Consider the following 23212-nt stretch of genomic DNA (forward strand, 5'->3'; position numbering starts at 1 on the left):
AAGATCTACTGCTTCTGTAGCTTTATCGACATTTATCAAGCTAAACTTTGAAGCTTACTATCCAGTAGCTTTTAGCATCGTTATTCAGATATCGTGGTTTAGATGCATTAACCACCAGTGAGAAGTCTCTCCTCACAATAGTTTTGCCCGTTCTTAAGACGGCACTACCTGGAGCTTGTGCTACAGACCCGACTCCTGCACACGCCTGCATCTCTGATCTCTGGCACAACACCTCCACGGACGCTCCTGAAGTATAAGTCACAACATAAATATATTTATTACAGCAGCTTCTGCAATTGCTTTTAGTCTGCGTTGCTCTCACCAAAAGGCTTTTTACTACCACAAATTTGCAAGCAGAACCAGAGCAGTCATTCGGTAGTGTAATAAAAAAAAAAAAAAAAAAAAAAGACACACACACACATACACCCCAAAAAAAAAAAAAATCCAGAGACGTTTTGGCTTTCCTGTTAGGGAAATCTCAGGGCATTTATTTAAAAATAAAACGAAAACAAACCACCAAAACCAAACACCGCCGCCACCCGCGGCGGCTCCTGGGATCCAGCACACGCCAAGGCAGGCAGCGCTAGGTGAAACCTTCCCTACAACGCATCCGCGCCGCGACCCGCGGAGCGCAGCGCTGCGGCGAGGGCCCGGCCCCGGGGGCGGCCGCCCGCGGGAGGAGACGTGCCCGCCGCGGCCCGGAGCGGCCCCGCCAGGCCCGGGGGCTGCCCACGCTGCCGCGCTCGCCTCCGCGCGAAGGTGCAGGGGCGCGCTGAGGGCTTCGAGCGCGGCCCGCGCCCGCCCCGCTCCCACTTTCGCCCGGGCGGCCGAGCCCGCGCCCCCCGCCCCCGCTCCGCCGCCGAGCTGGGCCGGGCCGGGCGGGCACGGGGCCGCCGCCGGGGCGATCCCTGCCGGTCGAGCCTCCGACGGTCCCGGTGCGCGGGCGGCGGGCGGTCAGGCCCTCTCCACCCCCCCCCCCGGCCCCGCGCCTCACCTCGTTTGCTGGGCCGTCCGGCCGCCCCGTCCGCGGGGCTGCCCCGCCGCGCCTTCTGCGGCTGCCCGGCGGCCAGGCGGCCGGGCTCGGGGCCGGCGGCGGGGCGATGCCGGTGGTGGTGGTGGCGGCGCTCCTCGAGCGCGGCGGGCGGCGGCAGGCTGAGCGGGGAGAAGGTGAAGAGCCCGGCGGCAGCGGGCAGGCCGGGCAGGGCGGCCGGGGGCAGCGGCTCCGTCGGGCCGGGCCCCGCCAGCAGCGGCTGGCTCAGCCGGGCCCGTTTGCTGCCCGCCGCCTCGCCGGGGGGGCCCCGCCGCCGCCGCCCGCCGCCGCGAGGCCGACCGGGCCGGTCCCCCGGGGGCAGTGGGGGCGGCTCCTCCGGGGCCCGGGACACTGCGCGCACCGCAGCGACCTGCGCAGCCATTTCACAGTCTCCCTCACACACATTTAAATGGCCCGAGCGCCAGGCGGCAGCGCGCAGGCGCCGCGGCCCGGGGGCCGTAGTTCGCGGCGGCGCGCCGGGAAGTGTAGTCCGGCGGCGGGCGGGGGCCCGCGCTGCCACAGCCCGGGGCGGGCGGCCTAGCGGCGGGGTCCCCCGGCGCAGCCGGGCCTGCGGGCCGGGGAAAGAACCTGTATTTTTAGGGCATTTCCGTAAAACGCTCCGTCGATGAAGTGGCCGGCGGGCGCGGGCGGCTGCCCCAGCGCGGCGCTCACGGCCCGGGGGCTGGGCGGCCGGCGCGACATGGCGGCCGGTGCGCGGGGTCCGCTCGGCTCCGGTGCGGCGCGGGGCTGCTGGGCACCGGGCTGTGCCTGAGGGGGGGCTGGTGCAGGGCTCTGCAGCGGGGAAGCCGGGTGGCTCTGGCGACAGGCAGGCGGGTGCCCGCCGCGCTACCGTTCTGCTCCGGCAGCAGCAGCTTTCGGGCAGGTTGAGCGCGCTGTGCCCGCAGCCTCATCAGCTTCCTCTCCACCGCGGTCCCCAAATCCCACTTCGTTTTTCTCTTTCTACAGAAAAGCAATTACATAGACCAGTTTTCAACAGCTTTATCCCTCCCCACGGAGAACATAAATAGCAGTGGAACCTGGTGACGAATCTGGCCAGAAATCTCATCTTCCAAGCTATCCATCTGAAATTTTGTGCTGGAGAGTCACAAATCCTTAAAACCAGTATTGCGTTAAAAATACAATGATACTTCACTGGCTGTGGTGGTGTCTTGTTCGGTTTGGGTTTTTTTCCCCCCAGATAGCAAGGGCAGTCAGTTAACACTAGTTTAGTTTCTATGTGATCAATCTTATCGACCAGAAATAACAGACAAATTCTCTGATTCGCTCAGATGAAAAAAAAGCTTAAAAATTATTTCTAAAATCTGAGATGCTAATTCTCCTGGAGTCCAAGTAACGTAAACATTAAAGGAAGCAGGGGTCTTCGATCACAGTGGACCTACACACGTGAGTGGAGCTACACAGATGCTGCGTCTGCACGATCCCGAGTCTCGTTCTGCTTTGGTCTGCTCCGTTGGCCATCCATGTCACCCAATGGTCTTCACTGGATCCTGTCACCCGTTCACGTAGCTCTGTTTCACAACACTCAAATCTGTCCTTTTGAAGTGAATACATTCCAAAACACAACAAAAATGTATCCCTCCTTACGATAAAATAGCTATTCCCACTTTTAGTTTCCATCCTGTGGTAAATTAGCTGAAAATGCTTAACCGTTGGTGTTTTTATATTCTTCTTTACTTAAGGTTTAGCTGATGAATGTGCAGGTGGTGCCTGAGCTGCAAATATCATGCAACAGCTTTTGATGTATTGATGGAAACCTTACTGGGGGGAGCGCTCAAGGCATATCAGGGCCTCACAAATCTGCAACATCAAATATATAAAATGTATCTAAATATTCCATCCTGGTGGTGGATTTCTTGGTCCTTTAGGTTTTGAAAATCGATTTGCAAAGCCTAGAAAGAAATTTTTTTTTAATGCAACAAATTCTGTATGTTATAGATGTTGATTATGTAATTCCTTAAGATAATATGGTATTTGAAAATACTTGTAATCTCAGTCCTTTCCCAAACTTTAAGGGATGGTAGACTTAAAGCAACATCCTGTAGTTGTAAGTCAACTGCTGCAAAAACAGTCTACGTGTCTGTCAAAAAACACAGTTATAGCATGCATATCAAGATAACTAGATTTTATGCTTAATCTAATAAATTACTGTTGTCTAGTTGAAGAATTTTATATGGAAACTGCGCTATTTCTCTTCTGCCATATTACACAACGTAAGCCAGCAGCCTCATGGCAATGCTACAGCTTTGTGTTTGTCTGCTCCTATCTCTGTTGCCACATAAAGGCTTCAGATACAAGAAAGCCAAATGCACGCTTCAGACCCTTCACACACCGAGAAACATGTGTCAGAGTAGATTTCAGGGTTTGTGTTTTCCATCCTTACCTGTTCTTTAAACAATTCGTGAATAAAGTTGTAAATGTGTAAAAAAAATAATAAGCATTACTTGTAATGTTTGAAATCTACTAGTATTCTGCCTGGTACCTGCATTTAGACTTTCAAAAACCAGGTACTTCCTACAACAAAACACAAAGAGAAAAACGTACCAAAGTTAAGGAAAGACCTCGAGTGGTTTGACGGGGCAGATTCTGACGGTTTTGTCAGTGAAGACGGACTACAGATGCCTAGAAAGAAAAAATCTGACTGAAGCAGTTAGTCACTAAGGCAATTCCCTGAAGATCCAGACTCGGACACACCTACAGGAAAACACGTACTGCCACATGGATGCTGCTCAGCACAAGACAAAGCGAAGTACTTTTGACACTAGCATGAATGCCACATAGTCTTAATGACATTATTTTCTCATGGCATGGAGCAAGGGTTCTACTGCAGTGTAATTCCATTGGGAAAATGTTCGCTCAGAAGTGCTTTAAGGAGTTTTTAACAGCCCTATTTTCAAGATAAGCATTTTAATTTTAGATCAAAAGGAACTTAATGAGAAACTCCTTATTTACACTCCAAATAGACCAAGCAGAACCAGGATGGGGCTCACACTCTCCACAGCTCCCCTATCCCCCACTTTTAGGGTATTTGTCCCACAACACTGGTTTGCATGACCTCAAGAATTTGATAAACTGGATACACAGGAGCTGTCCCCAGGGTACCCCAGGGCACCACAGCATCCTTATGATACTCCTGAAACCAGTACTGCTCTCCAGATGTGATGGTGCTCAGCTGGCCAGCGCAGCTCTGTATGTCCTATTCCAAAGCAGGCAGATGTGCAGGACATTTCACATTTGACTAGTTCAGGTTCTTGAAAAGTCAGTCCCACATATTTATATACTTGCTTAAAGCCATCAGGAAGATGCACATTAGCCTGAAAGACTTACTCTTTCTCACATTTTTCAGTATTTTCAAGCTCTGTTGAGAAAAAAAAAAAAAAGAGAGATAAAAGGCCTATTGGAAAAAAGTGTGGCAAGCAGTATATCAGCTACCAAATATACATGTATCACATCTCATAAAAAGTGTCATGCCTAGCAGCTGAGACTGAAATGCAGAGTTTTGCCATTCCCTTTGTCTTGGCTTTTTTTCTAGCCATCCCAAATGCCTCCAGTTTGTATTAATTCTTGCTGTTTTCCTCAAATGCTTTTCTGCTCAACCATAACATCCTGAAGTACAGTCGCTCATGAGGATAATTAACCCAGGTCACAGCACAAAGAGACTGCTCAGACTCCGCTCGAGCAACTTTTTCCAAGAGGAGCTGACATTTCAGGCAGAGGGCATAGCCATTCACATGGGTATGGCTGTGGCACTCTCTTCCTGGTGCAGACAGTGGTTTTGTTTGTATTTCTACAACAGAGTATTTTTATTAGTCTTGTTTCCTTGCCCTAACTACAAGTGGTCTCAAGGCAGGCAGTTTTCCCAAGGTTAGCAGTAAGAGAGTAGCAATAGCTGAGCTAGGGCTATCTCTTCTTCTCACCCTCTCCATTCTCAATAGTTTTTTGTCTTACCTTGCTTCTCCTGAAGCATTTTGTAGGCTCTTTTGATGATGATTCAGCAGCATTGCTCTCCAAGCCCACAGGACTCGTAGAATTTCTTGCAGCAGCCTGCAGACCTGGGAACATACATCAGAACATTTGCAGTGGTCATTCACAAATCCTCCTGCTTTTTTCTAAGTGCTTTGTTGTTGCTTTTAATTTCCTGTTCTAGAAATTGCCAGCAGTCCCCTAGTTGCATTTACTTTTTTTTTATCTGCTGAGCTCTCCTGCAGTTAAGTCTTGAAGCACTACCGTTGTCAATGCTTTGAACAAGTGGGCCACAATCTCCTAAGCTATATACAGGTTTAGGTGTAAGTATAAAATCACAGTTACATGCCGAGAAAAGAACGTATCACTTACTCACTGCATCAGCAAGAACAAATGACTCTGGGGTTCTTTCAGGAAGGGCAGGGGGAGAGTTAGAGCAATCCCGGGCTGTCTCTAAGAAAGCAAAGATAAAAGAGTTGGTTACCTAGCGAAAGAGAGAGTGATGTTTTATACATATATATATGTTTCCTTTCTCAAAGGAAACACAACATGCAGCAAAAGATGTGACAAGCCTCAGCCAAGGAGCTGCAAGGAACATCATCGTGTGCAGAGTGAGGCGGGAGCTGGTCAGGAAACACAAAACTGCCAGTCCACTGGGCTGCAGAACTGCCTAGTTCTGTTTAGAACCATTTAGTGGCAGAACTGTTTAGCAACACAAAATATCCATTGGACTGAGCACAGATCCTAAAGACGTTTACTAAATGTGGCAAAGCAGCTTCAGTAAAAAGCATATCTTATTTCCAGAGATAGTTTATCCCAGCAGTAAACTTATACCTCTTTCTGGGCTCCGAAGCTTCACACTCTAGAAACAAAAAACAAGGAAGGTGTTTGAAATTCTCACAACCACATGTTGTTCTCTTGCACGCGAGCAAGCCAGAGAAGATGAGGAAATGATGTTATGTGCAAACAGCCTCCCACACACACCTCCATGCTCGTGTAATGGAAGAGAGACTCATGCCTGACTGTTTCACTTTACAAAGCTATAATTCAACTCGGGAATGAGCAAGAGATGCCTACATTTTTTTCAGCTCCTGCCTGTTCCACAGGGCAGTGTGAACCTCAGCGGACCACCAACTTCTGTCTCCATCATCCTTCTTTAAAAGAGGGACAGTATGTTTACTACCTTGTATGGGATTTAGGACCTCCAAAAATAACGTTTGGAGTAAAGCAAGTGTTGATGAGGAGGATCCTGACTGAGACCACATCTTCACTCCTGTTCTGAGCCCTGAAATACTTTAGGGACAGTACACAGTGCCAAAACTAGGGTCTTTCTCACAGAAGGAAACGTGACAAGGAAATTAGCATAGCGATAGTGCTGGAGAAAAGATACAACCCCATTTTCTTACCTTGCATGGTCTCAGCCTTATGGAATCATTAACCACTTCTGAATGAGACTCACCACTCCACCTCAAAGACGTTCTGATATTTGTATTTCTGGTTGGAAGCTGAAAATCAGAAGTGGCCAGAGGAAATTCTCCTAGAAATAATTGAGCACAAGAGCAGTCATTTCTCATCCCAGGCAGCCAGAGCAAAGCCACTGCCAGGTGCTACGGCATGGCACAGTCATGGGAAGAGCCCTCAGAGCAGTTCTCAGCCCCTGTCTTGTCAAATGCACTTACCAGATTCACTGACCACAATAAAAGACTCCGGGGTTCGCTCGGGCAGGGGCGGAGGGTTATCATCATCTGGCTGTGGCTGGGTGGCTGATTGGAGAGACAGGGACAGGTTACCCGCGCAGCACAACACAGCAGAACTACAAACCTATGTAGAGACCCCAAGAGCTGACTGCTCTTGCCCAAGCGTGCCCCAGAAATTATGGTTAAACATCTCTAAACCTTAGTTAAAAATCTAAATAGCCCCCCAGCACCAATTCATCTGCCGCTAGCTACCTGGCCCCAAGGGCAGGCTTCCAGCAGTGTTGGCAGCAGAATTGCCATTGCACAGGGGAAAATAGTGAGTGAACCCCCAGCACACAGCAAGCGCACAGCTGGCAGTACCATTGCTGCTTGGCTTGTGGTGCAACTCCCAAATGGTCCAAGAGTCTCTAGCATCTAGATAACAAGCATACTTCTGTGACACTGAATGCTGAAGGGCCTCAGCAGGACAAATCTGAGCAAATGCCAAAGTTGTGGACAACGGGAAATGTCCAGCTGGGCCAGGGCTGACCAGACCAAGGAACAATTCTGTTATTCATGTGGCAGGTGATGGTTTTAAAGCTACAGATCTGGGCAAAACACTAACATCGAAGTCCTGGTTCTCTCAGTCTCGGTGGGATGTCAGAATCCACCTGCACGATACTCTGCACAGAGGAGCGGATTTTGACCCAGAAACTAGATCCTCAGAGAAAAACATTTCTGGGAGCTTTCTGAACGCTTCTTGGAGCGCCCTGTTATACAAACTGGTCAGCACTGATCCCTGCCTGCCTGTGAGAGCCGTGCCGAGGTGACGTGGTAGTGCAGAGCTGCCATGTAATGTGAAACCCGAAATCACACTGTTCTAAAAGTGTTGTTGATTTTTATGGGAAAAGCTTAACACAGGATGCAATGAGTGTGAGGATGAAACCAGTCGCTCCCTCAGCTCCCAGGGGGATGCAGTGCCAAGGAGCAGCTACAGCCCTGCCTGGACACCAGCAGACAACACTCGCCAGCCCCCCCGGCACGCCGCAGCCCAGCACCACCAAGCCCCGCATGCTGCAGCACACCACTTACTGGGGAAGAACGAGGATATCCCCTCGCTGCTCAGTGGGGGAGCATGGTGGGACGCAGGCCCGGGTGGTGGGGAGCTGGCCACAGCAGCGGGCAACGGGGAGATCACAGCGCGTGAAGGGAGGAATGCATCCTGCCCCTCCACAAAGTGCTCGGTAAACACCGGGGACACAGGGCCTTCTGGAGAGAGGGAGGAGAAGTAGGGGTCTTCTGCTGAGCAGAAGTGGGGGTAAGGATATCGCCCGTGGTTCCTGTGGCTTGGGGGGCTGTTGGCTTCTGTGCTCGAGTGGTTCAGCTCAACAGGGGAAAATCCATCCCACTGCTTCACCTGAAAGCTTGAGTAACAGGCATTTGGCAACCGTGAACTCCAAGTGGGCTTTGCATCCCCTCCACCCCCTTCCCAGCCTTCTCCCCGCTGCGCCAGCACGAAAGGGGTCGATGTGGTCCGTGTGAGGGGTGCTGTGCCACGAGGCCCTCTCCTGCCCACTCCCGTTGGCTCCGGGTTCAGAAGCAGCTGCTCAGGAGAGATGCTGTTGAACTCCAAACTGTGGTGTTTCTGAAGAGCATCCCCAGCGCCCCACTTCTCAGTAGCAGCTGCCTTCCTGCAGCTGATGAAGTTCAAAGTACCAAAGGAGACGGCCTGTCTGATGGGAGGGACTCCATGCCCGGAGCTGTCATGCGCTCCCGTGGCAGACACCGATGTCAGGGATGATTCACTCTGTACCACCGGAGGAGGAAGTTGATGTGTGTCCTGCTCCTGTGGCTCTGAGCTGCAATAAAGTACCGTGATGTGAAGCCAAAGCCATCTAGTCCTCTGAAATCTCTGTTAGCCTGCTCACAAGGCCCCACAACGTTGCTCCTAAGCACAGATCTGTCCCCCAGGAACGCAGAGCCCAGCCCAGCCTCCAGCAAGGAGCAGAGGGAAAGGCTGTGCACCCTGGTGAACAGAGGAGGCCCCTTTATGTGGGTAAACTATAACAAAAAGCAAAATTATTTCCAGAAAGCAGACACTGCAAACCAAAACATGCCCTCAGAGAGATCCCACCGCTCTCTGAAGCTGTCCGTGCTGGGAAGTTGGATTCCTCAGACTTGCTGTTCCTTACAGCAAGAGGCACTGGAGTGGCAGCACTGGAGTGGCACACGCAGATGAAAGATGGGACCAGTCTGGGGACACCCTGCAGCATGCACAGCTCGGGGCAGAGGGCTGAAGTGACCCAGCACTGGGGTATCTCCCTGTGCATCAGCCTTTTCTTGTACTGCCCTGAGACGTGTTTGCAGTGCATGTGTGAAACACCAGGTAAGCGCAACATGAAATAGAGCCAAGGGCAGAAGAGGGGGACAGATAACGGCATGGAGGGAAGAGGCTGAGGCTCAGTCGCAGAGAGACTTCGGTGAGAAGAGCAGGAATGACGCTAGGAACAGATGTGAGAGTCAAAGTGGGACTCGAGAGAAGCTGCAGATCCTGCTGACAATTGAAATGCAACATTCAAACAGGACCGTGCCACAAAGCGCACATGAAACAATGCATCTTCCTGAAATCGTACGAGTGACTGAAAACACTAACCCAGAGGATACTTACCAGGTTAGTAATCTCAGAGAATAAATATCTTCCACTGCAGTCAGGCGTGGTTTGGCTACGGGATGCCTTGCATGTACCTAGGGAAAGAAAAGGTTAGAAAACAAGAGTGAGGAAGAAGAATGCAAAGAACACTCACGTACTATTTCAGGAGTTGAAATTTGTGCCAAATACTTTTAATTATTAATGCAGTTTGCAAATGACAAACATCAATTTGAAAACACCAAGTTGGAGCTGAAAACTGAGGACAGAACCTCCCAAACAGCAATTCCTGTCAGCACCTTTTTTGAAATAAGAGTATAGCAAGCTGTGCAACCTCCAGCTGTTCTAAACACCTGCAGAACAGCCAGCGACCCCACGTGAGCACTCAGCCAGGCAGGTCAGGCGCTGGCTTCATTTGTGACATCTCAGCATGTGACCATCACCCATAGCCTGCAAAAGTGTGTTCAAAGGGCAGTGACGTTTAGGTGGGCGAGAGGTTTGGCCAGGAGCTACAAAACCACATCCGGATTTGAACAGTTTTCTGCATTTTCTGCCAACCTAGTTTTGTATCTCCTTTGCTTACAGACTGTCCACAGCGCACAGAAAGAGGCTCTTGCCATTCTTTTCTCACTCAGCTCTGGCTTGGAACATCCTGCAAATCCTATGGCAAAACTGAGGCACGAGTCCCATCGCAGGATCCTGTTCCCAATTCTTTACACAAAAGCTTCTGACAAAACAAACTAACTGTAACTTTTCAGCCATTGCCTAAGAATGGCAATGCATTTACTCCAGCCAGATGCGAACAGCTACACAGGGAAGGTAAGGTTCATGCCAGCAGTCACAGGAAAACAGCAAGAGCAAAGAAAAGCTTAATCATGGATGTTCTGGATCTTCCTGTTTATTTGCAACTTCATACCAAGGCCACATTGTTTTTTCTCAGAAGCGTATCAGTTTTGAAAGACTTTGACATGCTTTTTCACAAGTTATTTTAGCCTACTCTCTCCCACAGACAGGCTGGAATGCTAATTGTCTCACTAGAATACCACCGTGTTGCAGATTAACACTTCTAGCCGTACTGCCTTGTGCATCCAAGCTTCCCAGCCAGGCTGAAAGTCACTCTGTTGCTTGCAAGCACTCCCTGAAGACAAGTTTCCCTGGCACGTCCACATGGAAATCAGCTGCTACTGTGGAAAGCTGGTGCTTTTCTGTTCACTCATTGCATTAAATAATTATATAAGTATATGGAAAATGGTTTCGAGACTGCAGAAAATTTAGCTCTTGTTTGGGGCCAAATCCTGTGGTAAGCATTGCACAGTCAGGGAAACGGCTGGATTCTCATGGGCTAACTTGAAAAGAGGCTGGGTTTGGGCATCAAGGGTAGCAGAAAACATGGGGATTCATTCCAGGTGTGCAGAGGAGACCTCTGCAGTAGGGATCTAGGTTAGAGCCCGCATGACTGAGGCTGCAAGAGACAGGGTGCTTATCCTGGGGACTTTTACCTGTGAAGCAGCAGATTCTGCCTGGGCGTCAAATGCTTTAATCTGCCTTTTGAAGAGCTCAATCACTGCATCGTAAACCAGCTCATACTGCTCCTGCATTCCAGACAAACAAACAAATTCCAGATGTGAGAGCCAGCACCTGCAGTACTTGTAAATGGTCACCCATGACCCAAATCAAGCATCAGCCCCTGAGAGAAGCTGCTACTTTCTGGTGCACTGGCAGGGTAAGTTCCCAGAAGAGGTAGAAGCCACAACTTTCAAAGGGTTCAGACTGAAGCATTTGGGTTTTTTTTCGGGTGCACAAACAATGCTGTTCTGCATCAAGCTTCCTCTTCAGTCTATCTCAGCTGAGAAGAGTTCCCACTTTATGTCCTGGACAGTCCCTTCTCCCACAGCATAAGTGTTTGATATATCAGACTGCAAGCGCTAAGCCGTTCCAGCTGTCTACAAGGAAATGGTCAGCTACCAAAGTAATTTCTGCAAAATCATTCTTCTGCTCAGCAGGGAGACCTTGCAGAACATCTATGCACCCCAGTTCCCAGAGCACAACCACTCGGGGTTTCCTTGCTGCAAAGCCTCCTGGGGAAGAGCTGAGCTCCCAGTATGGAGAGCGTGCCACTTGGTGGAATCGCCCAAACACACCTTGGTCTGCACTATGGAAGGCCTCTGCGTGCGCATTTCCTGGATCAGACTGAAAATACTGAAGTTCACCGGAACAATCTTGTAAGAAAGAGAAAAGATGAAAAATTACAGACAGGTCTAATTCCAAGCAGCTTCCAAGTCATGATGCCGTTTTAGAGCAGTGTCCAGAATTCAGCCCTGTTGCTGCAAGAATTTTTAACAAAGGAACGGCTTAAAGTATTATTTTTTTTTATTATGAACCAGCTTGCTTCCTCCCTCCTGTCTTGCATCCCACAGAAAATACCCTTTTTATAACAGTATTGGTAACAGCTGCGAATAGCATGAAAAGACAAGACACTGATTTCCCAGATCAGTGGGTTCAGGGGTGCTGTGGTGCAGAAAGCAGCCACTCCTCCGAGTCCCAGCAACCTGCCCCAGGGCCAGGGATTACCTCACAGATTTTTATTAAAGAGTCAGAGTAAAGCAAAGTGTTAGTTTGGAGACACTGGATTTCTGACGCTTAAGTGCAGAGAGACACATATAGTTAAGTCATATTGAAGACTGAAGGCCAGTGCAGAGCCCAGCTCTGTGACCTGAAGGTCCTGCCAGAAGGAGCGATGAGAGGGAGGATTCTGCCCCATCAGTACAAGCATCAGGATGGGGAGGGGAGCAATGGCAACGAGCAGTGCATGGATGATGCAGAGCCTAAAGAAGGAGGAGCAGCACCAACTGGGAGCGGGACATCGGCAGTTTGGCCACCACTGTTCTCCAGTCAGGCTGCGGGGAGTTCTCATTCACGGCTGTTGTCTGAAACACATCTGCATGCAGTGAGGTAAGAGGAGAGAAAGGTGAGGGAGCGACAGAGAGATGCAGCGCTGCTGCCTGCGGCACCGTGTGAAGCGCAGCGCGGGCGGACACTCACCCCGTCCCTCAGCAGCTTCTGGGTGTAGTCAATGGCACAGAGGACGCCTGTTCTCCCGCAGCCGGCACTGCAACGACAGTCACAGCGGGGTTGCTAGCAGAGGTCAGAGGATGGGCACGCTGTATTTTCTGACAAGGGTATTTGAAAAAGGTCCGAAGCCCCCTGTGACCCTCCCGCCCCACACTGCGGGAGGTGCAGACCCACCAGCCAGCCCTGCTGCAACTTCACCCACCCCACGCCAAGCTCCAGTTGCCCACAGCTCTGCTGCAGGCTGGCAGGCACATCTGTGCTCCTGCAAACAGCTCCCAGTCCTCCTGTGGTGACCAGCCCGCATGTGGACGTGCCCGACAGCAGTGGGGGTCTCCTAACTACATGCACGATTGCTGGCTTGCTGCTGCCTGTCCCCGTTCCTGCCACCCGGCTGTGCTTGCTGTCCCCAGCAGACACCTTTGCCTTCAGACTTCCTATGAGAGCAGCCTGGCTGGGGCTTGTGCCAGCTTCCACCACCCCCACGGCCGCTCGGGAAGCGAGAGTGTGGGGTCCAGGGGTCGGGCAGCCCTTCCCCACCGGTGACCGGCTCACCCACCTGCAGTGGATGCAGATGGGGACGCTGTCATCCGGCTGGTAGCAGCGAATCTCACTGATGAGGTCCAGGATGGGGTCAATGGACAAGGGGACGTCGTGGTCTGGCCAGTTTTTATAGTGGAACTGGTAGATGGTGCGGATGCTCTACAAGAGGAGAAGAGCACTGGCAGGGGCTGGGGCTGACCCGCGCCACCGAGGGGCTGCTGCCGCAGCTCCTGCAGGCGCAGCCCGGGACGGTGGCGCGGCAGGGGAAGCTGGTGTGATGCAGGCACATCCAGTTCCCGTCTGCATTGGAAGGCGAAGGTCAGAGGTGCAGGCTGCAGCTGTGCTCGCTATAAAAGCAGCATTGCCGTTTTATACGTTCCTGATGTCACACGTTGACCCTACTTACCCAGGGTCTGACTTGCCATAGCTGGCAAACAGCTTCAGAAATTGAGGTTCGAGATAATTAATTTTTTACTTTCTTTGTTCCTTTAGCTACTGTCAAATCTAAAGCAGCAGGCTGAGCAGCATAACATTTTCTGCACAAAGTGTGCCATATTTTAATATATCATTTACATAGCAAAGCAAGCCAGGACGCATTTCCTGCACTGGCCTTTCCTACTTACCTCATTCAGGGCCACCTTTAAAGTCCTAATCACATACTCATTTTTCTTCTCTTCAGCTTCCTGCAGAAGAAGAAGTTAGTCACATTTTCTGCAGATGACACAAGTTTCCAGCGCACATGATGTGACCCAGTGCTTGCAGCTGTACTCACACAGGCGATGGAGAAAGGGCCACACTGGAGGGGAGAGCCGTCCACCTCTGCCCAGTACCGCTCACATTTTTTCTGTCGCCAGAAGCAGGACACGTCTGGTTACTCACCACGGGCCCACCCACGCTGTCTCCTGTCTCACTTGGCAAGACAAAACTCATACTCGGCAGAGGCCAGGCTCTCGCTGCTGGCCAGCTCCAGCCTCCCCTTCCCTGGAGCCACCATTGCTGGGTTCTCCCCTCCCAAAGAAGCCAGATAGGCTGCTGGAAGATTCTGCAGCTGGAGCCCCAGGGAACAGCTCGTATCAACCAGAAATGCACTAATGAAATCAATGAAAACCTGCATTTCTCCACCCTGTCCCGGCACTGTCACAGCAAAGGCCACCTCTGACACGTTACTCACCTTTCCCATTTCAAACTCCACGCAAGCCATGACCACAACCTGCAGAAAGAACGTTCATTAGGAAAGTCTGAACACGAGTGTCTTATCCAGACAGCAAATCAAACTCATCACTTGTGGGTACGTATCAGCAATGAGGAAGCTCTGTGGGCTGCCTTCCCCAGTGTTCCAGACCGCCCGGCAGATCAAACCCGGGACAACACGGACAGCCTGGGCGCCAGGGCCTTTCCCACCCAGTGCCCAACCGCGGAGGCAGCCAGGAGCAGACCCTGCCTCAGCACCAGCATGGAGGAGGCTCACAGGAGGGGTGTGGGGCGCATCAACATCTGGAGTAAAGCCCTGACACTCCCACTCTCAGCTTAGACAAAGAGGACTTCTGGCTCTCTTTGTACAGACAACTTTTCTTTAAAAAAAAAGGGAAAGGTGTATAAATCTGCACCTTACCAGGACTTCATACTCCCAAATCATCCTCCAAAAGTCAATGACAGTTGTGGGGAGAGGACCCTGCGTTGCAATGTATGCTCTTGGCCCATAGACACCCTAAAACAGCATTTAAATCAGACATGGAGACATCTTTGCATAGTTCACTAGCAGAAATAAAGTAATTCCTTATTCTGAATCTTACTTCTATTCAGTGAGCCCATTAAGGATTTAGAAGGGGGGTTACATAGTTAAATTTTAGGCACCTACATTAAATTAAGCAACCAGAAACCAGCGGTGTGCAAACCTCCCAAAGGCAGACCCAAGCCAGGGAGCTGGGCTTGAGGTGACACCTGCTCTCAGAGGCCACCAGTTCTTGCAGTGCATTTGGGAGCTGTGCATTGTTGCTCCTGCAACAGCTGACCCAGCTCTGCAGCGTGGCTCTGGGCACGTTGTGTCTGTTGGCCAAAGAACAAACCGTGATCCCTCTGTGAAGGTCTGTTCTGCAGAGCCCTCGTGTACTATGGTGGAGAACAAAGGAAACCACCTATGTATCAGAGAAGGGTCGTCAGCACAGGAGAGCCCCAAAGCACATGGAGCTCCTGATGGAGAGCCAGCCTGCGCTGACCTGCCTGGTCGCTCGCGGCTGCAGCGGGGCTCAGCGGTGCTGCACTGCGCGGCTTCCTGCCTGTGCGTGGCGATTCTGGCCGCAGGCAGTTTTGCACCACTGTCACCCACTGAAGGCAGTGACACCAAGGAAGTGGGGGCTGCGAGCCACAAACTGTTCCACTACCCACCCCAACATGAGCACACGTCCCTTGCCCTGTGGCCCGGTGCCTCTCTCCTGCAAGGCGTGTTTTTGAAGCGCTCACCGACTGTGCGCGTCGCTACATCAGTTATCCCTGAGCACAGCCCAGAACTACGCACAGTCCATTTGCTCACCAGTGCCACGGGACCTGCTCCCCCTGTCACAACTCGACCAGGTAGCACTAACAGCTGCCACAAGCACCTTTGCACGGTAAAACACCATGAAAGAAGCAATACCTTGATGAAGTTGGCATTGATGTAACAAGAATCTTCATCTGATGTAATCAGGGACAACTCCACTCTGCTGTGGTCAACTGCAGGCACAAAAGCAGAAGCAGCAGCAGTTACTGTTTGTCCTTCATGGTAGCTGAGCTCCTCAAACTGCAGCACAAGGTGCTTTGGAGGAGCATGTGTGTCAGAGAGCTCACCCCATAGCAGATGGGTGGCTGTGCAAGCAGCTAACACCTCCTCCCATGCCCACCGACAGCCCTGCATGGAGCTGCCGCTGCCTCTGCACGAGCAATGGGCCAGCTCTCAGAGTGTTCGTGAGGGCTTAGGCAAGAGCTGCAGATGCTGCCACTAGCCCAGTGCAACGCTCATCTCTGACCACTGAGCAAGCCAAGCCTAAAATCATCCTGCACTCCGCCTTACAGGCTCAGGTGAGGTCTGTGGGTTTAGATTTTCTTTTTTCTTTTTTCAAGCTAGAATGGATGAAAGGAACAATCTGCTCTGATCCTAGGACAGGCTTTCCTTTGGAGACTGCTGCATCAAGCCAGGACAAGCCACCGCAGTTTTTGCCTATAGTCTGCTTTGTACATCATGGAGGCATCTTTGTCCAAAGCTGTTCTCTACAAGGCCTTGGAAAACAAGTGGCTGCAATGCCACCCTGAAAGCTTGCAAGGATAATTATTAGAGGATGTGTTTCCTTCTGAACAGAAGTTCTGTTCTGTCTGTAGAAAATGCATGCCAAAGTCTTCCAGAGCGTGCACTGCAACAGTCAAAGCCTTAAAACTGAACAGCAGAATTCAAGGCCAACTGACAGCCAACTGTATCCTCACACACAAGCAACTGTGCAGGCAGATACTGGAGGATGGGAACAGACTCAAGCTAGGACAAAAAAAAAGCTGGAATAGGAACATTTTCTATTTCCAACCTACATGGTAAGATGTCCTTGTATCTGTTCTTCTTGATGTTCTCTGGTTGCTCAGATGCTGCTGTAGGGTAGATTTTATCCGATCTGTACTTTGTTGACTGCCTTTTCAGCTTCTGTGATAAAAGAATGGAACAAATTACAGCAGATGTGTTACTTGCAACGCACTACTAGAGAGTACGTGTGAAGGTCTCTGGGGGTCAGGTTCACTACCACAAAGCAAGGTCTGCACCATTAATTCTTTCCTGAGTGGTTTTTCTCAAGGTGCTCAGAGCAAGAAAAGAACAAAGAAAGAAGCCACCCAAGAGCTCCAGCACAGGCTCCTGAAGAATGGAAAGTGTGTGCTGAGGCAGTGCCCACACGAGGCTCGGGCACGTAGGCTTCTGAAATGAAATGATACATTTATACAGCACACAAAGCATCGCCCTTACAAATAAGTGAGACACAGGGGAATCATCCTCAGTATAAATGTCACCCAGATAAGAGGAGTAAAAATGTTAAATCACCTTTAACAAACTGTCTAAGAAAAGACAGATAAATCAATTGATTTTTCTCACTTTGGTAAAGATGCCTCCATCTGTAGCTGCAAACAGCAACGCTCAAGCCACTGAAGGAGCACAAGCAATCCGAGCAAAGTAGCTACCTGCACTGATGAAAGAGAAAGGAGGAGGAGTCCTGGGATAGACCCTTAGGGGTATGAATCTCTCTTCTCTTTCATTTCCAGGATAAAGCTGCAGCACTCCTGGAGAGTTCAAGCATCTTTTTCCTGCCAAAGCATAGAATTTTGTTTCACTGACATCAGCTTCTAAGTAACACACACCGTTCATTACCATCAACTTTGAAAGCACCATTCTTGCTGTGTTTTTTCTTTCATAATTTTTTGTCTACCTAACCACTTTTCTTGCCATCAGGGGGTGCTTTGTAGTTAAAACAAAAGGCCATCTCTAATCAGCATCTCTATGGCTGGACACTCCCAAGGGCAAGTCTCCCTTTCCCACCACCCTGGAGCCAACCTTCACAGCCCTTCTCTTGGACATCACAGCTGGGGTGCAGCGAATCGGGCTGACACACGAGAGCCTCAGGATCGGCTGCCTTTGTGAAAGAAAGGTGTGCAGGGGAAAAGAGCCAAGGGAAAGGACCACAGGCACACTGAGCTGCAAGGTGAGAGGGTTCCTTATGCTCCTGTGCACCTCGTGGTGACACACCTGAGCTGCTAACAGCAGGTGGGAATGGTGGCTCGGCTGCTCACGGCGTGGGGAAAGCAGCCTGCTGGTCTTGGGCTCACCAAACCAAAACAGCGCCGTGGCCGAAGCAGTTATGCCGGGGGTTACACCAGCTCTCCTGCTGGTACCCACCTGGCGCGCTCGAGGGCTCGGAGCTGCAGCTCTGGCGCACAGCAGGTGAGCCAGAATCACGCAGCCCTGGCAGATTCAGGGCCCCGATTTTTGGGTGCTCACCTATGGCATGCCCATGGGAGCTCATAAGCAACTGCATTTCAGCTCTCCCAAAAGTTCTCATCCAGTTTTGAGAATCCTGTCCCCCGTCCTTCCTTGCTGCAGAGCTGATATATTTGCAGCTGCAGGAGAGCTGCAAAACTCCCCTTGACTCCAGCCTGCTCTAGATAAGCACCTGCTGGGACATGCCACCCTCCAGGCCCAGCGTGCATGAAGCCACAGAATGAAGATATTTGCCAAAAGGCCACACCAGGAGCTGCAGGGCTTTGTAGCTTGTACGTACTTAACCAAGCCAAGCAGCCCTTTAGCAATACTGCAGATAAAAGGTGTATAATGGCAACGTGTACCTCACCTCTGCAGTATTTCTGTGCACAGATATTCTAATTCAGATCCAAGTCAGAGCTGATGGTTTTTAACATTAAACTGCAATTTTTAAACCCTAAATTCTGCTGCTCCTTAGCCACTATGCCTCAGGAGTCGCATCTCACTGACCTGGATGGAATGAGTCAGGAATAAAGTACAGGAGGGCCAGGACAGTCCACCTGTCCGTGCCCTATTAATCAAGAACACAGAGGCAGGCACAGTGTGATAGAAGTTGTGGGATCAGGATGTTTTTTGTAGGTAACCTCCTGAGCTCTTCTGGCGCTGGTTGCATCCTCCTGTGCCTCCTTCTGAGGCAACCCCAGCTTCCAAGGTGAGCTTTTATGAAAGGGGCATCACTTAGTACTGAAGCCAGTCCTGTCATGGCTGAGGCTCTGAATCGCCTTACTTTTCTGCCCCTGCATAAACTGACATAAAACTGCTTGGGAAATGTCTATGCATGAGAAAGCAAGTGAGAACAGTAAGGATCAAACTCCGGTTGTGAGACTGCACAAACAGAAAAAAGGGACTCTGACAAAAAACCCTGCCATTTCCAGTAACACCACCACAATTTGCATGTACGAATGCTTGCTCACACAAAGAGAAGGGAGGCATTAGGATGGAGAAATAGTATCAAACTTTCTACCAAGTTCAGAAATGCATGCCATCACAATCGCCCGTTAAGGCTTCTGCACTTGCAAAAGTGGCCGGCAACTCAGGCCATCCTGGGAAGATTGCTTCCCAGTACAAGAGGAAACACAGCCTTGACCGCTTCTACCTACTGTTTTGGTCAGAAAATTGACGGTGCATTTGGCTGCTAGAATTATCCCGTGCAGCAGGGCTTGGCAGCCTGCTGCCTCGCACGGTGCAGTGCAACCCCGGCACAGCAGCGAGGGGGAAATTCAGCAGCTTGTGACAGCGCTTTGTTCCGTGGAACAACAGACTGTTGCTGCAGACTCAGATTAATCACTTCCCTTCAACCCAGACACCTGGAAACCAAGTGCTAATCTTTTCCCAAGTGTTTGAAGTGCCAGTCTTCACTGGTACGACGTAGCCGGGCTGGATCTCATGGGGACTCCTAAGGAAGCCCTGCGCCTTCCCCAAAGACCAGTGTCTGATGCAACCCTTGTCTGGGGAGGTGGCTCGGGGTCAGTGGTTATTCTGGTGTTTGAGACATTTCAGATCTTACAGGTGCACCAGTTTTATCCTTCCCTATGTCTGCTAAAGCTGGGCAATGCCTTTGCTTCTCAGAGCAACCCAGAGAGCCTGCCAGAGCAGCCCTCCTCCAGCCGGTACATTCAGCAGCCGTCGCCAGCCATCAGCTTTAACTGTGAGACAGCAGTTTGCCATCTAGGACTCACCCCTGCCAGCCAAGCAAATAAAAAGATTTCAGAGAGCGCACAGATCATGGCACTGCACACTCAACCAGCTAGACACTGCAGAATACAGGGGAAGGTGACAGCCATCAGCTTTTTTTGCTAGTTTTGCCTTGAGGGAACAAGAAATTGATTTCCAGGAAGGGCCAGAAGCACTGCTGGGCGTAGGGCACACTCTCCCATTGTGGGTGGATGCACGAGCCCTCGCACGTAACCCAGCGCAGCACTGGGGGCTGGAGAAACACCCGTTCCACTGCCCAGGTCACTGCCTCCTCGCTCCTGGGCTAAGGTGCCCAGTGCCGATGTGAGGCAGAAGGGTCTGGGGTCCACAGAGCCTTGCTGTGAACCCCTGCTCCCTGCGGCACAGGCTGCACGGGGCTGGGTAGCAGCCAGCGAACCCCGGCAGGAACACGCGCATCACGGGCAGAACAGGCTGCAGCGGGGAGAAGGAGCAGCAGCTCTGCGCTCCTCACCGCAGCCCTGGCTGTATTACCAGGCAAAGTGAAACCGTGTCCTGACAAGTGCATTCACAAAGTAGAAAACAGGAAGCACTCGGGTAATCTTTAAAAAGTAAACAGCTTTACTTTGAATGCAAACTATTACTTTTCTGTCTTTACATTCCTTTTACCCCAGTTAACTCCTGTGTCTCCTTCTGCTGTAAAATTCGTAGAAAATCTTATTGCCACATACAAATCACATCCCCGTTGGAGACGCGACTGAGTGATTCCCTTGAAAATCAACTAAAACAGAGCTGTGCCTGAAGTGAACTTACCAAAAACTCGTCTACAAACTCTTCTCGGTTCAGCTTCTTGCCTTGGGCCCTTTCCAGGTTTTGCAGCAGAATCTCCCTTTGGTCCATGTTGCCGGAGACCAAGCGTGGCTGGCCTGCCAAACCTGGGACATGTCATGCGTGTGCTGCGGTGGAAAGCACCAGCCTGGAGAGCGCTCACGGCAGGCTGTGGTTTACTGACTTCATCACAAGTCTTAAAGGAAATTAGTACGTAACAGATATCGTGGTCAAATAACAAAACACAACACACAACCTGGGGCTCTAGCACCTCCTTTTTAAACCACAGGCACTGCACGTGCTCCCCGCAGCAAGGGTAGGTGGCACCGAGCTGCACGGGGTCCCCCGGGGGCCGGTGCTCACCGTGCTTCAAAGGTAGGCAGATGCTGGAGAGCAGAGCCAAGCACCCAGACATCTGACTTCTTCAAGCACCATGTCCAGCCGTTGCCAGCAGCGCAGCACTGCCAGGCCACGGTCCGGGGGGCTGAGCGAGGGGGCTGTGCTGAGCGCCCACCCACCCGGGGCTGCACTTTGCTGCCGGGGTGAGGCTTCAGGCTCAGAATATGCCACGGCTGGAAGAGTCCCTAAACCAGCATGCAAAATCCACAGTTTCCCTTCATACTTATAACGTGGTCTGTTTGCCACGTTAACTGCAAGGTATTTTGGAAGAATACTGCAGGCAGGTGCCGAGCGCGTTACCCCCCTGCACTGCACGATCGCTTCTGAACAGAGAAAAACCCATCAGCGTACTTCAGGTCAGCTCTTCCAGCCACAACTCCCCACGTCTGGTAGCTTGTGGCAGCAGAGAGGGTCAAATCTGACTCCAGTAGGCTGTAGAAATCAAATTAATTATGCCAGCCTAATTCACCTCACTCTTGGTAACAATTAGAGGTACTCCAACAATCCCCGCAGGACAAAGCGCAGGGCATTCCAAAGTGGGAACAGGATGCAGAGAGCAAAGCTCTCGAAGGCCATCCAGTTTCCTCTACTTGCAAAGTGGGGAAAACTAATCAAAACTGAACTAAAACCAGCTCCCAAAAACTCCAAAAACTACATGGGAATCACAACCTTGATCTTTCAAGTACCTCACATTTCGCACAGACTTCAGCCTAGCTGTACCAAAGCTGTTTCTCTCTCTGATTGTAACTAGAGCCATTACACGTATTCCCCATCTGTGTTTTCTTGCAGATCAGGTACAGAATAGCCACAGGGTTTCCGTATCTGGTTGCTAAAAGGCAAAGGGCTGCTGATTACTCTGAAAGAGCCATCACCATTACTTTAAAATAATGTCAAATGCTAATTTCGCAAAAATAACCCTTTGAAACACCTGAGAGGAACAGAGAGATCTTTAGAATAATGAATGGAAATGTGTTTTAAAACAAATATTCACTTGAAGAGTCTGCAGCACTAAGTACTAATGCAGAAACTTTGAATAAGAACGAAGCCCACTTGTATGGCTAAATTTCAGAGAAATACAACAAGAAAACCAAATTCAAATTAAAAATGACAAACATTCATGATTTTTTGCTTGTAGTGATACAGAATCTCTTCTACATGTTACTTACGTGTAGAGTTCTGCTTGTAGTCTCCAGAAGAAATAGAACAGCATTTCTCCAAGTTAAATCAATGAAAAGCCCAGCTTCACCTTCTGCAAAGTACTATAGCCCTCTCTCAATTGTCCAAGTTCTCCTGAAGACAAACAAAAGCCCCCCATGTGCGTGTGTTTTGGAGAAAGAATTCAAGGATGGAGGAATGAGTGACCCATCTCCCACACCGATTTCATCCCTTCCCCCTGTAAAACGCACGGGGGGGTCTATAAAGCCACATCAGCGGGGCAGCGCTTTTTACACGGCCCGTCCTTCATGACTTTGATTCTCATCTAAGGCAGCAAGCTTAGCGCCCAGGATACTGAGATAAGGAATTTTATAAACCCTGAGACAGAGAAGTGGATGAGAAGTTTTATGCTGACTGCAGTAAGACTTCACCGAGGCATTCAGCAAAGTCATGCTCCCACGGCTGCGTGCAGGGTCAGTGGCGCGGGTGGCTGAGGGTTGCGCTAGGTACCAGTGACCGGCCAAGCAAGGCCAGTGGGAGAGGCGAGAGACACGAAGGAGGAGCCGTAAATACCTAGGCAAACATCACCACCATCTTCGCACCCCTCGGCTGCAGCCCCCCAGCCTGGCCCTGCCAAGGCAGGCTGCGACTGTGGGCTGCCCAGTGTTCAAATACTCTGCTAACTTATCAGCCAAAAGAGAGTAATTGGAAGTCATCACAAGCCTGCATTTTGGGAAACCCAACCCCCCCAAGCTCCAGCCTCCTTCCTTGAAGCATTCAGTCCGAACACTCTTATCTGCAGCAAAGAAAGCGTTTTCCCTCCCACAGCAGGCGTCACCTCCCCCCCTAGCTCGGGCAGCCACTCTCCGCTTCCCCTCAGGTCAGAGCACTTTTGGCTTCCTTCTCCCAGAGCAGCACAGGTCCTTCCTGCTGGGAGGAGGGAACCCCAGGCTCCTCCCGGGGACAGCACAGCACACCGGTACCTAGCTGGCAGCACTCCAGCTGTGGGTGTGGTTTAGTTTCAAAATAAGTAATTTCTTTTAAGATCAATTGAAATATTTACAAGTTCTCAAAGACTGCTGACCTATTCATTCATCAAGAAAGGGGCCTGGATAAGAGGCTAGAGGCTAGAAGCTCGAAGTCCCATCCCGATCCAGATCCCATCTGGATCCACGGTAGTGATCAGACAA

At 50.8% G+C, this 23212-nt stretch overlaps 2 protein-coding genes across 13 annotated transcripts in view; both read right to left on the reverse strand.

Annotated features, from left to right (window-relative positions):
- The window catches only part of LOC308054651 (protein PHTF1-like), a 31568-nt gene extending 29653 nt beyond the window's left edge, over positions 1 to 1915 (reverse strand). For 4 of the 10 annotated variants that reach the window (XR_013924170.1, XR_013924171.1, XR_013924172.1 and 1 more), the window contains exon 1: positions 995 to 1493. Coding sequence is in view for 6 of the 10 variants with exons in the window: in XM_080367810.1 (XP_080223936.1) it covers positions 995 to 1412 (418 nt within the window). In the remaining 4 variants the exon portion in view is untranslated. Of the gene's footprint in view, positions 1 to 168; positions 966 to 994 lie in introns of those variants that run through there. The other 6 variants (XR_013924173.1, XM_080367809.1, XM_080367811.1 and 3 more) reach the window with 6 other exon arrangements.
- Positions 1916 to 2013: 98 nt separating this feature from the next.
- On the reverse strand, positions 2014 to 22897 carry PTPN22 (protein tyrosine phosphatase non-receptor type 22). 3 transcript variants are annotated; one of them, XM_080367818.1, is made up of 21 exons: positions 20454 to 22894; positions 17135 to 17257; positions 15579 to 15655; positions 14559 to 14654; positions 14118 to 14156; positions 13719 to 13790; positions 13570 to 13629; positions 12963 to 13105; positions 12377 to 12443; positions 11476 to 11553; positions 10834 to 10926; positions 9356 to 9432; positions 7780 to 8546; positions 6691 to 6774; positions 6418 to 6548; positions 5846 to 5873; positions 5384 to 5464; positions 4997 to 5100; positions 4376 to 4406; positions 3593 to 3670; positions 2014 to 2940 (listed from the first exon to the last, which is right to left on the reverse strand). In XM_080367818.1, exons 1-21 carry the CDS (start codon positions 20881 to 20883, stop codon positions 2876 to 2878), a joined length of 2724 nt encoding a protein of 907 aa, XP_080223944.1. In that variant the 5' UTR covers positions 20884 to 22894; the 3' UTR covers positions 2014 to 2875. The 3 variants fall into 3 exon arrangements, with proteins under 3 accessions (XP_080223944.1, XP_080223946.1, XP_080223945.1); XM_080367820.1 differs by lacking the exon at positions 17135 to 17257 and adding an exon at positions 16499 to 16607 and having other exon boundaries at positions 20454 to 22698; XM_080367819.1 differs by lacking the exon at positions 10834 to 10926 and having other exon boundaries at positions 20454 to 22897.
- Between the last annotated feature and the right edge of the window lie 315 nt (positions 22898 to 23212).

Source organism: Falco punctatus (assembly GCF_963210335.1).
Source record: "Falco punctatus genome assembly, chromosome: 17".
Classification (NCBI taxonomy): domain Eukaryota; kingdom Metazoa; phylum Chordata; class Aves; order Falconiformes; family Falconidae; genus Falco; species Falco punctatus.

Coding starts and splice junctions, on each gene's coding strand:
- PTPN22 (XM_080367818.1), bottom strand. CDS start 20,883: ATGTCTGGGTGCTTGGCTCTGCTCTCCAGCATCTGCCTACCTTTGAAG. Junction 17,258..20,453: donor AGTTTGTAGACGAGTTTTTG/GTAAGTTCACTT, acceptor ATGCTTTGGCAG/GAAAAAGATGCTTGAACTCT. Junction 15,656..17,134: donor TTTCTCTTTCATCAGTGCAG/GTAGCTACTTTG, acceptor TTGTGCCTGCAG/TTGACCACAGCAGAGTGGAG.